Source organism: Echiichthys vipera (genome assembly GCF_963691815.1).
Source record: "Echiichthys vipera genome assembly, chromosome: 7".
NCBI lineage: Eukaryota > Metazoa > Chordata > Actinopteri > Perciformes > Trachinidae > Echiichthys > Echiichthys vipera.
In genome coordinates, this window is record NC_139832.1 from 15,410,910 (window position 1) to 15,426,227 (window position 15,318).

Below are 15,318 nucleotides of genomic sequence, written 5' to 3' on the forward strand. Positions count from 1 at the left end.
AACTTTATGCTACTGCCATGCAGTCTGCGGCAAAAAACATGCAGTTTATGCCATTTTCACCTATTTTAAAATGGAATATTTGAATATCTCTTCAAAATGGGGTCTCCAAACAGTCTTGGAATTGTATGAATCTGGTACGACTGGAAAGCTGTGACTATGTGGATCCAGCCCAATTGTATTCATTGTAGTGAGACTTTTTTTTTTTAAACTTGACCTCACTGTATAAATGAGATGTTGTGACCTCTAGGATAAACAGAGCCCCATGATACTTTACAAACAAACTAGATATAGGGTATTCATACAGTAACTTTTAGCACCAAATCACTGTATCAAATGGTATCAACCCATAAATTGCTGCAATAACTTATGAGACATAATAGAGCATAAAAATGGTTATCATATACTTCCATCATAATGTTTTAAGCCCTTAAGCCCCATACACTCTAAACCTTCAAAAATGAAATAGCCGCCTGAAGCAGCCGTCTTTGTAGGTCTCAGGGTTTAAGGAAGAAAATATATAACAGAACCAAACCATAAAGGTTTAAAAGTAACCAATGATAGTTTTAAAATAACCCAAGAAAACATTATCCTTGAAGAGGACCTAATCAATTTTGCTGTCTTTTCTGAACTATAAATGTTGTTATAATGTATTATAGTCATGTTAAATAATACCAAAGTGTGAAACAAAGAAGTACTTGCATTTAGACCTGAGCCCTGCTGACCGTTTGGGTTGGCTGTGCTCAGCTCTGAACGCTAGGGTGTCGGTATTAGCAAATTCTTCGAATTTCCGGAATTTGTCTATGTTGAAGAAGCCGGACTTCCCTACTGGTCATGCTGTTCCACAGAGGCTATTTTGGAGGTTAACCTGTTAAAGCTAATGTTAGCATGTTGTGCGGCTAACGTGGCTAGCTTCCATATAGACGGTGATTTCAGCGGCTGAGGTAACTGATTCCTTTTATGGTAAGGGGCCTAACATTCCTCTTTTTTTTTTTATCAAAGCATGTAAACCTAATGTAGCTGACCCGAAAAAATACAAATATGACCTTAATAACTAGCATAATAGTGCGTTTTATGGAATTTAGGTCAGTTTGAAATGATAATTGAATTGCAATTACCAGGCCACATACAGAAATGGCGGTAAAAAAAAGAAGACTATTTTGGAAGCATATCAGTGCTCTGATACTTTGTGTGTGTGTGTGTGTGTGTGTGTGTGTGTGTGTGTGTGTGTGTGTGTGTGTGTGTGTGTGTGCGCATGCCTGTCGCATATGTCAAATGTTGCGACCTGCAGTGTTTGCACAAGTTTAAGTCAAGCTTGGGGGCTGACACAGGTGAATGCAATGCCTCTAACCCTACTGAAACAGCAGTCCATCTGTTCAGAGCAAGACTATACATACACACACCCGTGCTTGCAAACACACACTGGACAGCAGACAGCAAGGAAACACTGTCAGAAGCACCGCAAGAGGCAGAGAGATAAAAGAGGAGAGATGATAGATAGAGTTACTGCCAGAGAGTAATTAACAGGCCTCATGCATCAGGTCTGTCATCACGTTTTTTCCATTAATGAGAAGGACCTTAAATGGCCGCCCCACACCCTCACACCTTCCTGCAGCATGCCAACGTACTGCACTGCATGCTAGCTCTCATCCATCAGTTTGAGGTAGGCAAGGAGAGTTTTTGCTTGTTTTAATGCTACTCTCCACTAAGTGTCATTTAACCCAATACTGGCTGTGACAGAGATGCTTATATGCTGCATGGAAGAAAATACTGTAAAGAGGAACCAGGGGGGAAGAGGAGGGGTGGTAGAGGAACACTGGGGAGGGCTGACACACTGAGTTAACTTCTGTCAGTGCTAATGAGGATCCTCTCTCCACTGTGTGGAGAGTCTGTCCTGTATGTAAAAAAAAGTCCTCTTCCGGGGGATTTATGCTGTATTCCTGGCATTGTGTTTTTCTTTATTTGCAAGGTGTGAATTATGGCAACTGTTTCGCCCCTTAACTCCATAGAGAGATGCTGTGTAAAGCCGCAATCTACAAACTCAAGTGTTTGCATCCTATGATTTCTGTGTATGTGTGCTCTTATGTCAATAAAGTCTCATTTGGGGGGTTGATATTTGGCTAAGGTTAGGTGTTTAAAATGTCACAACAAATCTCTGGCTGGTTACAAATGGTTGGTTTAAACAATAAATTAGATATTCACATTGTATTGTTTTTTTCAGGCTAATTTCCTTTTTCTTTTAACTAAACTTACTCTCAATAATTCATTGTTGCTTTTAAACTATATCCAAGCTTTAAACCATCTGACTGTGAAAAATATGAGCTATTAAGGTTTTTAAGAGTAATGCATCATGTGGCATGATTGTTTGAATGGCTTGTTTTTGTTTAGTTTTTTTAAAATTATTAATAAATAAATATATAGTCATAAACATTTTGTGTTGTGAAACTTGCTTTACTTAATAAATCAGCCCTCCCTTTCTTTTTTCTTTTTTTTTTAACTCAGCTGGGACATAGAGGGAGCTGTCTATGGGACCCAGTGTGGAGAGATTGAGTCAGGCTCAGCACTAGTGTTTGAGAAGGAGGGCCGGAGGAGAATGTGCACCCCCTACCTCGACACCACGTCTTATGGGAACCTTCGCTTCTACTTTACCATGGGTATAGAAATCCTCCATCCATAACATATTTGTTTTTGTTAAACAACAGTAGATATACCTGGCTCTTTGTGGTGCCTTCATGAATATATATATATATATATTTATTTTTTTTGCCTTTAGGTGGGGGCGAATGTGATCCAGGAGAGTCTCATGAGAACGATGTGATTCTCTTTGGAAGGTCTGAAGGCAGGAGGGAGCGTGTGGCACTTGACAACCTTCCATACTCTTCTTACAGGGTGAGACATACGCAACATATTCACACACAAACAAATGTATTAACTTTCTACCAAGACCTTGTACAAAGTATTGTGCTCACTTTATAGCAGTAAATTGCTATTAATATAACCAGAGTTATATTTAATTCTTTGAACCAGACAAAAGGTTCTTGTATGTGATACTACACTGAATGACTTTTGGATTTTGGACTGTTAGTATCTTCCCTGTGGTCTGAACTATTCATTGTGACATTTGTATCTCCTATCTCAGACTCCTGCGGTGGTATCAGTGGCGCTGCCCACCGAGCTACAAACACCAGTCACCCAGTTCTGCCTGGAGCAGCGTTCACACGGTGGTGCCAACCGCCATGTATGGGCTGTGGATTTTATGCAGCTGCTACCCGTGCTGCCTGGCACCCATACACATGTTGCTCAGTTCTCCATCAACCTAGGCTGTGGCTCCTACCAGCCTGCCAACAGGTGTGACACATTTTAAAACTAGGTTAGACAGTGCTTTGTCGCCACGTTTTCAGTCTAATTCATGAAATTCGCCTACAACAAAGGAGACCTCCACATGCCCTAGATTCTCTCAGTTGTTTTGGTGTCAATCACGGTAAATGGTGCACACAGAGAACTAAAGGACACAATGCTTTAATGCTTCTAAACAGCAGCAAGGAGTTTCAGACAATGTTAGTTTTCCACTGGGTATTTAAATTCTCAAGGTTCAAACTCTTGCAGTCATTTGAAGCTGCAGATGTATTTAATTGCAGGGTGCTTTTTAAATAAACTGACATGCTTTACAGTGGTGTCTCTGAAGACATAATTTACTTTTTTTTAATCCAATCTTAATTCAGAGCACTTCAGTCAGCACAGTTATTTTACCCTTCTTTTTAAAATGAAAATGTTGACATAAGATATCCTCTGTTATTTTTCATTAGCGTGAGCCTGGAGTTTTCCACCAACCATGGTCGCTCCTGGTCTCTGCTCCACACTGAGTGTCTGCCAGAGCTCTGCGCTGGACCCCATCTACCTCACAGCACCGTCTACTCCTCTGACAACTACAGCGGGTATGAATGAGCCTCCACATCTGTACGTGTGTGACTGTACTTGTATGTATATCATTGTAAGTCAGTCACCACAGATATATGCATATTGTATTTTCTCTGTCCAGGTGGACCAGAATCTCCATCCCTCTGCCCAACGCCGCCCTGACAGAGACAACGCGGTTCCGCTGGAAACAGTCGGGCAATGGATTGGGCAACATGTGGGCAATAGACAATGGTTAGTACTTTACATAAATGGTAAACTCAGTGTCATAAAAACACTGTTTAATTTTACACCACAAATGAGCCACAAAACCTCCTCCTCTCAGGAGCATGTGTTTAGGTTCACAATTATTATTAACTTACTTATATTCAGTTATTTATGCAATTAATGATCCTATGCATATGTTTTGCTTCAGTGTATCTTGGTCCAGCCTGCCTTCGTTTCTGCTCAGGGAGAGGACATTGTTCTCGTACAGGCTGCAAGTAAGGTTCTGCTTTTTATTAAACCAAATAAATCCAATGTCTCTCCTTCAAATGAGTGTGCTCATTACCCACCTAATGCCTTACAGCACCAATCACCATTCAAAATGAATCAAATTGTATTATGCTTATGATTTATTAATGGATTTTCATTATCTCTGTCTTCTTTTTGTCATTTATATCCTTCACTCTTTTTAATCTCATTTCTCCCTCTCCTTTCCTCTCCTCTCCTCTCACTCTCTCTCCACCTCCCAGATGTGACCCAGGCTTCAGTGGTCCAGCCTGTGAGCTTGCCTCTCAGACCTTCCCTGCTTTCCTGTCGGAGGGTTTTTCCAGCCCACGCCTCTCCTCCTACCACAGCTTCTCCTCACTTCGTGGGGCTGAGGTCAGCTTTGGCTGTGGGGTGCTGGCCAGTGGCAAGGCCTTGGTCTTCAACAGGGACAGCAGGAGACACCTAGTTACTGCTCCACTAGACAGCTCCCAGGCCAGGTAATGAAAGTGCTGATAAAGAACAGGATCATGAATTTAAAAGCAAAACCAAACTTATTTCACACACGTATGCTCGTTTACAGATTGATTGTACAGATGAGGTGTTGTTTCTGCTGGGCAAATATGCCTGACGCGCCATCTACAGCGCCTTGGGTCAGCTGCAGGGTCATCAGCCGGGGACCACCGCTCATTGGAATTTCGCTCTCTTTAACCCCAGAACGCCTCCTGGTGGCGGAGCGCCGGCAGGGACGTCTCCCTGCCACCCCCTGCAGCTGACCTATCTCATTGCTTTGCCCCCCAGTTTTTATCCCTTCTCCTCAGCCACAGCCAGAAGCTTCCCTTCTCTGCTTCCTCAGCGAGGGCCTTGGTTTCCCTTCGGAGCTTCGTCCCGGTTGTTCCCACATCTCGAAGCAGCCTCGTTGTTGATGTGCCGACGAAGCCCCGACAGCCTACTTCCACAGGGTAGATGGTAGTGGAACAGCCTACCTCTCTGCACTCAGCCGCCAGGTCTGCATACTTGGCTGCTTTGCGCACATAGGCGGCTTGGATTCCCTCCTCCCAGGGGATGGTGAGCTCTACGAGCATGGCAGACCTGGTAGCAGCGGACCACAGTACGATGTCTGGCCGGAGTGACGTGGTGGTAATCTCCCGGGGGAACTGCAGCTGCTTCCTGATGTCAGCCCTCATGCTCCAGTCCCTTGCCTTAGAGAGGACATTCCGGGGCCCCATCGGCTGGTGTCTCCTCTGCCTTCCCCTGGCCTCACAAACCTGACAGGCAGCTGTTTGGGTGTGGGCTGCTTGTTGGCCTTTCGTCTGTCGTTCTCCAGGACTTCGGCCAGTCTCGTCAGGACTTGATCTTGTCGCCATCTGTATCGGCCCTGCGTCAATGTGGTCTTGCAGCCGGACAACAAGTGCTGTAGGCTGGCGTTGGGTGCACTGCACCAGGGACAGCTCTCCTCCTTGCCAAACCACTGGTGGAGGTTTCTGGGGCATGGCAAGGTGTCATAGGTTGCCCGGAGAAGAAATCTGAGTCTGGCTTGTGGCATCTTCCACAGGTTGGCCCAGCTGGTCGGCCTCTTAATGGTGCCTTCCCAAGTGGTCCACCTTCCTTGACAACCTTGTGAGACAGCTTTGATGGTGTACTGCTCCTGGTTTGCCCTTGACACCTCTTCCACGACCATTGCTTTGTGTTCCCTCTTCGTGGCCTTGGACCAGAGAGATGGATAATCTCCCCAGCCAAGCCTCGTTCTCCCTACTTGCACCCAGCCAACTATCTCCTGGTGTTGGAGCCTGCCGATGGCCTTTGCAACCTCTGGCCCGGCTTGCCACTTCCGGCCTGTTCGGGTGGGTATCAGGGCATTCCTCACGGTAGGATCCGAGGATTCCTTCAGCTCCAGGACTAAACTGGCCTTCTCCTGCTTATAGCCCAGGATGATGGACTGGATCGGCAGTTGCAGCAAAGTTGCCCCAAACAACCCTGTGTCGGAGAAGCAACGTGGTAGGCCTAGACACTTCCTGATATAAGAGTTCGCTAGCCTATCCAACCCGTTGGCTGTCGAGGATGGAATCTCGCACATCTTCAGTGGCCACATGACCCTTTGGTACAAAGTGAAGTTATAGCACCACAACTTGTACTTTCCGGGGAGCTGGCATAAACTATCAGTAGATTGCTCTGTAAAACCATGTCCTCAACAGGTGTCTTTACTTTTGATTGATACTGCAAAGGTTCAGCCTTCCATTCTCCTCCTTCAATCCCTCTTTTCCTCATACTCTGTGTTCCTATGCTGGGAGATGAATTGTGATCATGGCGAGGAAAGCAGATAAGAAGGGAGATGAAAGGAGAGAATGAAAATGTGATAGAGAGGGAACGATAGAGTTAGATATGGCATCTGTGTTAGATTGATTATGCCTGTATGCCACCCGACGGCCATGTTTAATGCCAGTTTCCTGGCTGATTGAGGGAACAGCTGCTTGAAAGAGGAAACTGCATCACTTTTGAAAGCACAGCTCAGCCAAGGACAGAGAGAGCTGGGAGGGTGACTGGCAGCCCTAAGATAGATGAAGGGAATTATAATAAATATTGCATTAGTATAGATGATAATATGTCTGCTAAAACAGAGAAGAACACATAAAAGGAAAACCTGTGCTACATTAGAGCTATGTACAGTTAACATGGTTACATGAATATGAACTCTGACTCGTTCACTGTCTTTCTTTATCTCCACCACCATTTGTCTAAATTTGTCCTCATTCATCCATCATCCTGCCACCTCCTTCACACCTTTCTACTCTGCATGACTGTCTGTTTGTCTACCCTTTTACCCACTCTCTCTCTCTCTCTCTCTCTCTCTCTCTCTCTCTCTCTCTCTCTCTCTCTCTCTCTCACCTCTGTCCTGCATGGGCACTCTTTGTCATCTTACTTTTTCTTCTCCTCATTTACCAACCTGCCCTTTTCTCTTTTTCTGTGTCATTTTCTTCTTATTACTATTTATTTATTTTTACAAATTGTCTATTTCAACTACTACTGTACTCGCCTTCTCTCTCCATCTGGTCCAACTTCTTCTTGCTTTCATGTCCTTGCTTTCATTCTTTGCAGGTACCTACAGTTTACGCTTCGCCTGGGTAGCCGCAGCACCCTGAGCTCATGTCCTGCCCCAGACCAGCCAGGAGAGGGAGTTCTGCTACATTACTCCTCAGACAACGGCATCACCTGGACGCTGCTGCAGCACTACGCTTACCATGGTTTCCATGAGCCAAGGTAGCACCTATGTTCAGAGTTTGTATGCATGGGAGAGAGAGAGAGAGTGTGTGTGAATGTGTGCACACTTGTATGCTTGTGATTCCACAGACGCACCATGACTCCATTAACACACACATTTGTGCTGCTAATGACATGCTGGAGTTGTAAGCCACTGGGACCCATTGAGTCAGTTAGAGCCATCTATGTGCATAATGAAGACAGAGTGGGCTCGGTTCCAGCTGCGGAGGGTCACAGAGCTCTTCATCACTGCTAGAAAGGTCAACAGGGGCTAGTGAAACCTACACAACTATCTGACCTGCAAATGCAGGTTTTTTACTCTGTCATCATATATGTTTGTACAAAATCACCAAGATACCGGAATCAGTATTGACAAAGAAAAAAACAGGTCTTCGTCATGCACAGAGTGGGCTGTAAGAGTGATGTAAGATGCTCTTTTCATAAATCTTGGTTAAATAGACCGTCTGCATTTTGTCTGCGACTGCGATTATGTGGGCTTTAGATTCGAGTCTGAGTCACAGCTCAGTCAGCTCTTGTGATTAATTCAAGCAAACCTTACATTAGGTGTCAATAAAACACAGTTTAATAATAATTTTCCCCAAACCAGGATTGTGTCCGTTGAACTCCCAGCCGGCGCTCGTAAGTTTGGCGTGCAGTTCCGCTGGTGGCAGCCATACCATTCAGGTCGTGGTCATGATGTGTGGGCCCTGGATGAAATCAGCATGACCTCTGTGCTGTTCAACACCATAAGTCTGGACTTCAGCAACGTGCTGGATGTCACCCAGAGTCTTGGTTTCTATCTCGGTCATGTCCAGCCCTACTGCCAGCATGACTGGACCCTCAGGTAGGAGATGCAATATTGTGATAATTGGTTATTGGTCATTATTTACAGTAGCAATGGCATTTTGATTTTGTTTTTAATAATACCAAATATTTTCCACTAGGTCTAAATATAATTGAATAGCTTCCCATCTGTTACTATGTGGCAGAGTTATTTGCATCTTGTTTTTGTTTTGCAGGATTGTTTTTATTCCTACAAACTAAGAATTATTCCATCAGAATTTGTACTTTGATTGTGCGCCACACCACAGTATACACGGTACTTTATCCTCTATTCTCCTCCTCTCTTCTCTAGTTTCTCCGGTGAGCCCAGCCCTGGCTCCAGTATTCGTTATGTGGAAACTCAGTCAATGCAGATCGGAGCCTCTTACAGTCTACAGTTCTCACTGGTCATGGGCTGTGGCCGTGAGCCCTCCCCTCACATTGACACGCAGGTCCGCTTGGAGTTCTCCACCAATCACGGCCTGACCTGGCACCTGGTAAAAGAGGTAAGGTGTTTGAAACATATTCAACTTTGTGCCCCCATATTCAGTGTTAACATCTGAGCCCTTTGTTTATGACTAAAACTTGTGGAAATCATCCTTGAAAGAGACAAGGAAACATATCACTTATTCGTGATTATGAATATTGATTTTCCCATTACAGCCTCCATAATAATATGTAAATAATGAGAGTCTTTAAATGCGGCACTTTGCTTCAGATGAGAAATTATCGCAATTACTTTTTATCATCCTACTATTAGCAAATACATGGCAATACTTGAATCAGCAAGCAGATTATCTTCTCATGATTCAACAAAGATTTTCTGTGATCACAACTGGCTCATAAATATTCAGAAGGCACCAAAGTATCTGCCAAGATTTTTATTGCCTTTGGAATTGAATAGGGCATAATGAGTCCTCCATCAGTGAATTTTGTCTAATTCTCCCATGTGCATGAAAATGCAGTCATCTGGCGTGTGCAGAATGTAACTTGTACTTTAAATCCTTGTGTTCAAGGTCAGAGATACTGTAATCCTGCCTTTGCCTTTTATAATGCATACACTGTGGGGCTAATGCAGCCCCAGGGTTTGTCAGCATTATATCTTGCTGTTTCTGGAGAAATTTGCTCAAGACAAGATCCACAATGATAAAAGAAAAACTTTGTTTTAAGAATTCTGAGTAATTACCATTATGCAATGCCCCATTGTAAGGAAAGCCATTGGTTCTTTCACTTAGGCCTGTCTGCCCGGCATGCCAAGCTGCTCTGAGTTTACAGCTCCCAGTGTCTACCACCCATCGGAGTTCAAAGACTGGAGACGCATCACTTTGTCTCTGCCTCAGAAGACATGGTAAGAAACTCACATCAGTACAGTAGACATAGAAGAAAAGATTCAAAGTGCCTTCTGAGATAATGTGTTTATGTTCTGGTATTTCATGCTCTCTTTTTAGTTAACAAGCATAATGTACCTGAGATACAGTCAGGTGTAGTAACATAAAACTGAAAAAGAGGACACCTAAAACTTTCCATGCCACAGCCATGGACATGTGCACAGATAATTGTTTTAATCTTTTTTTTTGTTAGTATTGTGCAATACTCAATACACCATTCTAAACACACCCTCAAATATTTAATACATTTTTGGGGTCTTGGTTTTGTATGTTTGTGGTGCAGATGGCAAAGCGAGATTTCTTTCTATTCATTTTGAAAAACATTAACACTAAAACACTAAAAACATCTGGTAATATAAAAGAACATAAAAAACAGTCAGTATTGCTCCAACTCAATTCCAAAACTATGCACTCTGGATGGAATACAGAAAGGGCAAAAACCCTTTTTAGCTGAGTATGGTCAAATATCCACAGCCTTCAACCTTCATGTTGTGGACAGAGGGGTATGCGACTCAATCTGTTTTAAACAGGCACACTTGAGGGATACTGTACCAACACAAAACCTCCTAAATATGGAATCTAAATGATACAGGAGGTACTCATTTGTTTTTGTGTAATCTTTCAGTTTACAGGGCGAACAAACAGAAGTCCCAACTGAACCAGTCATCCTGTACGGAACAGTTCCTGAGGAATACATGTAGTGTTACATCACTTGCTCACACATATATCAACTCAAACAATCACATAAACCTTCCACGCGGAGCATTACGACCTCCACCTCCATTCCGTTCTACCAGCCAGCTCCTAAATAAAGGTGGTCTAATCCTGCAGGATGTGATGAGAGGTCACAGGGTCATGGCAGCAAATGATAATAAAACAGTCGTAGCCAGTTCTGTATGATCAGAAGGTGGTCTGAGTTGATAAGGGTCACCGAAGCACCAGGCCAGGGAGCAACCCTGCTATAAAACCCCCAATATACCCGACTATCTACACTTCTACAGCCATTTGTCATTGCTGTACATGCACGCGAACTGCAAGCACCTAAAGGCACTCACATGCACAAACATGTACCCACACTGCACATACATTCATATCCACAGCTTACCTTTAGCAGAGATGATGTGATAATGATATTACCTTCTCTCTGACATTCATCCCCCCCACACACACACACACACATGCAGACATACACATGTGACAAGGTTAATCTTTTCCTGCCATATCATTAAATCCACAAATCTTTATCCCCAGTAAAGAAGTAGATTAGTGAGTATAACACGATGATGTTGTTGACAAACAAGCAACCAATGTTGATTTATGAGATCATGTAATGCGTTTTAAACATTATATTACTTTTTATTAATCCGTTCTGATTATATCAGGGTTGCAGTTTTCCATGTATGTATGTATGTATGTACATTTTGTTTAGCTTCTATAGTATGATTCTAGTTAACTTTTGGTTAACTGTGTTAACCGTTTGTGTTCAGGTCCAGTGCCACACGGTTCCGCTGGATCCAGAACTACTATGGAGAGCAGGACGAGTGGGCCCTAGATGACATCTACATTGGCCAGCAGTGTCCTAGCATGTGCCATGGACATGGCTGGTGTGACCATGGACATTGCAGGTCAGTTTTCATACACAGAAACCACATACGCACACTCACAAATTACACTTCTTAAGGTTGTTCTTTTTAAATATCACTCAACATGGAGGCCCATAAATATTTCTTGATGGATATTTGTAGGATTGGTATTAAAGCATAGATAAATATGATAAAATAAAGATTCAGCCACTGTCTTCTCTTGTAGGTGTGATGATGGTTTCTCCGGAACAGACTGCCAGCCCTCCTCCCCCCTCTCCTCCAGTGTACTCTCGGATTTTGAGTCCCAGGACGCACTGCTGGCAACCTGGCAGGAGGTGATTGGTGGAGAGGTGGTCAACCCGGACATGGGCTGTGGGGTCGTCTCATCTGGATCGTCCCTGTACTTCAACAAGGTAAAACGCCCTTTTCAAGAGTGTCATGTTTTTGGTCCCTTGTCTTTCTATTAGATATCAGGGTACCCCACAAGGTTGAAGTCAACAGATTAAAGTAAAGTTTGGGGGGAAAACTATGCCATGTTTTTGGTGCAAATCGAGATCCATGTGTAGATCCAGGAACTTTTCAAAAAATTTCTTAACATTGAATGAATGCAGGATTTTTAAAAATTTCAGGTTTTTCACTTAATTCAGGCACATGGATCCTATCATTGTCCCTAAGTGTTTTGGTGCAAGTCCAGATCCAGATTACAAATGAAAAAATATTTTGTGTTTTTAAAATAACTAAATTTTGAGTATTGTGCAAACTTGGCAAAGGAACAGTATGCAATCTGTGATTACTTTCTAGATTTGCTGCCAAAAACTGCTGACCTCTGACGTCTGACCTCTGAATTACCCCAACCCTAAAAAAATAAACATAGATTGTATTTAATCATAACATGGCTCTATGCATACTTGATTCTCACTGGATGGAGGTGTGTGCAATGTATTAGTCTGCTGAGCAACTCTGTATTCTAGCAACTTTATGACTTTTTCAAATTAGCGTAGCTGGAAATGTACCTACTGTAGCAGTTACCAGTAAACAGCCTCTCCTATTTGTTGCATTGACATTTATTCCAGGACTGACAAAGATATTTTCCGAAAAGAAGTTCCCATTCAAAGAGTCTATGGCCCCACAATATGAACAAACAATATTTAAATTTTAATCACTGGAAAGTGGCCATGATATAGTATGAGTGTGACCCATGGCTATAAAAAAAAAGTAAGGCAGTATATGGTGCAGCTCCTAGTTGATCATCCCTTCCTTAATATGTATGAATATATGTGTATTTTGTTTGTCAGGCTGGACTGAGGCAGCTGGTGAGCTGGGACCTGGACACTGAATGGGCGGAGTTTGTGCAGTTCTACCTTCGGGTGGGCGGAGACTGGGCGGAGTGTAACCAGGCGGACAGCAGGGAGGAAGGAGTGCTGTTACAGTACAGCAACGACGGAGGCATCACCTGGGGCCTCATCGCTGAGATGTACTTCACTGATTTCACCAAGCCTCGGTGAGAAACTTTCAGATGAAGAAAGGGGAAAAGTGCATATTTCTCATCTTTACCAGTGTAAAAGATCTTTTACTGTTTCTTGGATTCGGTATGAGATGTGGCTCGGATGATTGTACATTTCGAAAGGGAAACATCAATAACTTGTCTCTTCCTCCAGCTTTGTCCACTATGAGCTTCCCTTGGCCTCTAAGACACCCTCCACGAGGTTTCGTTGGTGGCAGCCTCTTCACTCTGGGGATGGTTATGACCAGTGGGCAATTGATGATGTCATAATTTTGTCAGAGAGGGAGAAACACATCATCCCAATGGCCAATCCAACTCTACCACAGGTCAGGAATCGGTTTGAGTAGTTTTTCCTTTAACTTGTTCATTTGCACTCTGACCTGCAGCAGTTTCGGCTTTATCTTGAGATATTACCTTTTTTGTTGTAATGGAAAGTGTTAGCCAATCTGTGATAGAACAGCTATGAAATATTGAATCTTTACAGAAGTGTATCCATTCAGCTTGTGAGAAATATGTTCTGCTGCAGACACTGGTACCTGTTAACACAAACAATACCATAAACTTGCCTTTCTTTTGTCTCTACAGAACTTTTACGAGAAGCCAGCATTCGACTACCCTCTAAACCAGATGAGTGTGTGGCTGATGCTTGGTAATGAAGGCATGGAGAGGGAAAGCAACAACAGCTTCTGTGCTTCAACACCCTCTGCCATGGTATTTGGGCGCTCAGATGGGGACAGGGTGGCCGTTACCAGGGACCTGGCCCTGCGCCCCGGCTACACCCTTCAATTTAAGGTAGCCACGTTGAAAGTTTAGAAACTAGAAAGGCCGAAGAATAATTTTAAAAGAGGAAATTTTGAGTAAAAGGCACACAACTCAACTTTATCAAGATTCAATGTTCTTTTATATTTCCTCTCCACTGTTTCCCCAACCAGTTGAACATAGGCTGTGAGACTGAGTTCAGCGCCTCTGCCCCAGTCATGCTGCAGTATTCTCATGATGCCGGTCGTACCTGGGCCCTGGTGAGAGAGGGCTGTTACCCAGGAACCCCGGGGGCAGGTGTCTGTGAGGGCAGTGGTCGTGAGCTTAGAGAGCCCACTGTCTACAACACCGGAGACTATGAACAGTGGACCAGGGTCACTGTGGTCATACCACGCAATGTTGCAGCCAGGTAGCTATGGTAACAGGCATGCAATGGGGTCGTTGTTATAGTGATTTTATACATTTTCTTTACCCACAGAATATTTTAATAGTAGCAGTGTATAATTTAGTGAGTATAATTTAAATGTCTGCTGTATCCCTCTCATTCCCCTCATTTTCCCAGTAAAACCAGGTTCCGTTGGTTCCAGGAGAGCAGCATGTACAGAGATGCTCCACCTTTCTCCCTGGATGGGGTCTACATATCTGAGCCTTGTCCAAACCACTGTGGGGGACATGGGGATTGCATCTCTGGAGTCTGCTTCTGTGATATGGGATACACAGGTACAATTACAGATGGGAAAGGAAAAAGGACGAACACTAAAAGCTATAAAAAAATGATCTTATTTTCCATGTATCTTTATGTTTAATATCTGGTGATCTTCCCATAGTGGAGCAGGATAGCTGTGTCCCATCTGTAGCCAGTCCCACAGAGCTGACTGAGGGCTTTGAGGGGAAGCTGAGCCCACTCTGGCAGAGCTTAAGTGGGGGACAAATTGGAGGCGGCTGTGGAATCATCGGTGAGGGCAAAGCTCTTTACTTCAGTAGTCCTGGGAGGAGGGAAGCCCGCACAGTGCCTCTAGACACCACCAACACACGGTGAGTGGTATACACATGTATAAATCTATCATCTGTAAGCACTGGAGATCCATTAAATCAGTGGTTTGTTTAATGTGAAGTTGAAATGTAGTTGTCACTGTTTACATACAGGTTGGTCCAATTCTACATCCGAATTGGCAGCAAGAGTTTGGGGCCTACTTGCACCAGGCCTCGCTCTCGTAACGAAGGTAATTATCACACAATGTATTGAGGCCCTCTGCTGCATTCATGTGGCTGTTCCTTAGCAGTGCAGTCTGTAGGGAGCAGCTCTACATCTCATCTGATCGGTTCACCCCCCGCTTTAGTTATCTTCATCTGTTACTTCTCACTCTTTGTCTTTGTTCCTCCCTGTGTACCAGCCAAAGCTGTGTAGGTACAGATCTGGTACTCATTGTCAGTGTATTTTCTAATGGAGAATCAAAGTCTAGTGTTGTCTGTTCTATATATATATGGTGGATTTCTAGCCTGCAGCAGTGCTGAAGGCTCTGTCTGATCACTTCTGCAGTGTCAGATAAAACACTGCCAGCCTCCTCAACAGCTTATCCATAATAATCAGGGCTTCTGGACTGTTATTTGATTCTATTACATT

The 15,318-nt window shown here is 43.6% G+C and overlaps 1 protein-coding gene across 2 annotated transcripts in view; it reads left to right on the forward strand.

Moving 5' to 3' along the window:
* Window positions 1-15,318, forward strand: part of reln (reelin) — a 92,402-nt gene that overhangs the window by 59,398 nt on the left and 17,686 nt on the right. For both annotated transcript variants that reach the window (XM_083917261.1, XM_083917262.1), the window contains exons 12-31: window positions 2,500-2,651; window positions 2,771-2,886; window positions 3,137-3,345; window positions 3,804-3,932; window positions 4,037-4,146; window positions 4,328-4,394; window positions 4,647-4,880; window positions 7,477-7,638; window positions 8,246-8,482; window positions 8,774-8,966; window positions 9,696-9,808; window positions 11,336-11,473; window positions 11,658-11,844; window positions 12,727-12,932; window positions 13,090-13,261; window positions 13,521-13,727; window positions 13,868-14,103; window positions 14,257-14,414; window positions 14,522-14,729; window positions 14,841-14,917. In XM_083917261.1, coding sequence (XP_083773387.1) covers window positions 2,500-2,651; window positions 2,771-2,886; window positions 3,137-3,345; window positions 3,804-3,932; window positions 4,037-4,146; window positions 4,328-4,394; window positions 4,647-4,880; window positions 7,477-7,638; window positions 8,246-8,482; window positions 8,774-8,966; window positions 9,696-9,808; window positions 11,336-11,473; window positions 11,658-11,844; window positions 12,727-12,932; window positions 13,090-13,261; window positions 13,521-13,727; window positions 13,868-14,103; window positions 14,257-14,414; window positions 14,522-14,729; window positions 14,841-14,917 — 3,311 coding nt within the window. The remainder of the gene's footprint in view (window positions 1-2,499; window positions 2,652-2,770; window positions 2,887-3,136; window positions 3,346-3,803; window positions 3,933-4,036; window positions 4,147-4,327; window positions 4,395-4,646; window positions 4,881-7,476; window positions 7,639-8,245; window positions 8,483-8,773; window positions 8,967-9,695; window positions 9,809-11,335; window positions 11,474-11,657; window positions 11,845-12,726; window positions 12,933-13,089; window positions 13,262-13,520; window positions 13,728-13,867; window positions 14,104-14,256; window positions 14,415-14,521; window positions 14,730-14,840; window positions 14,918-15,318) is intronic.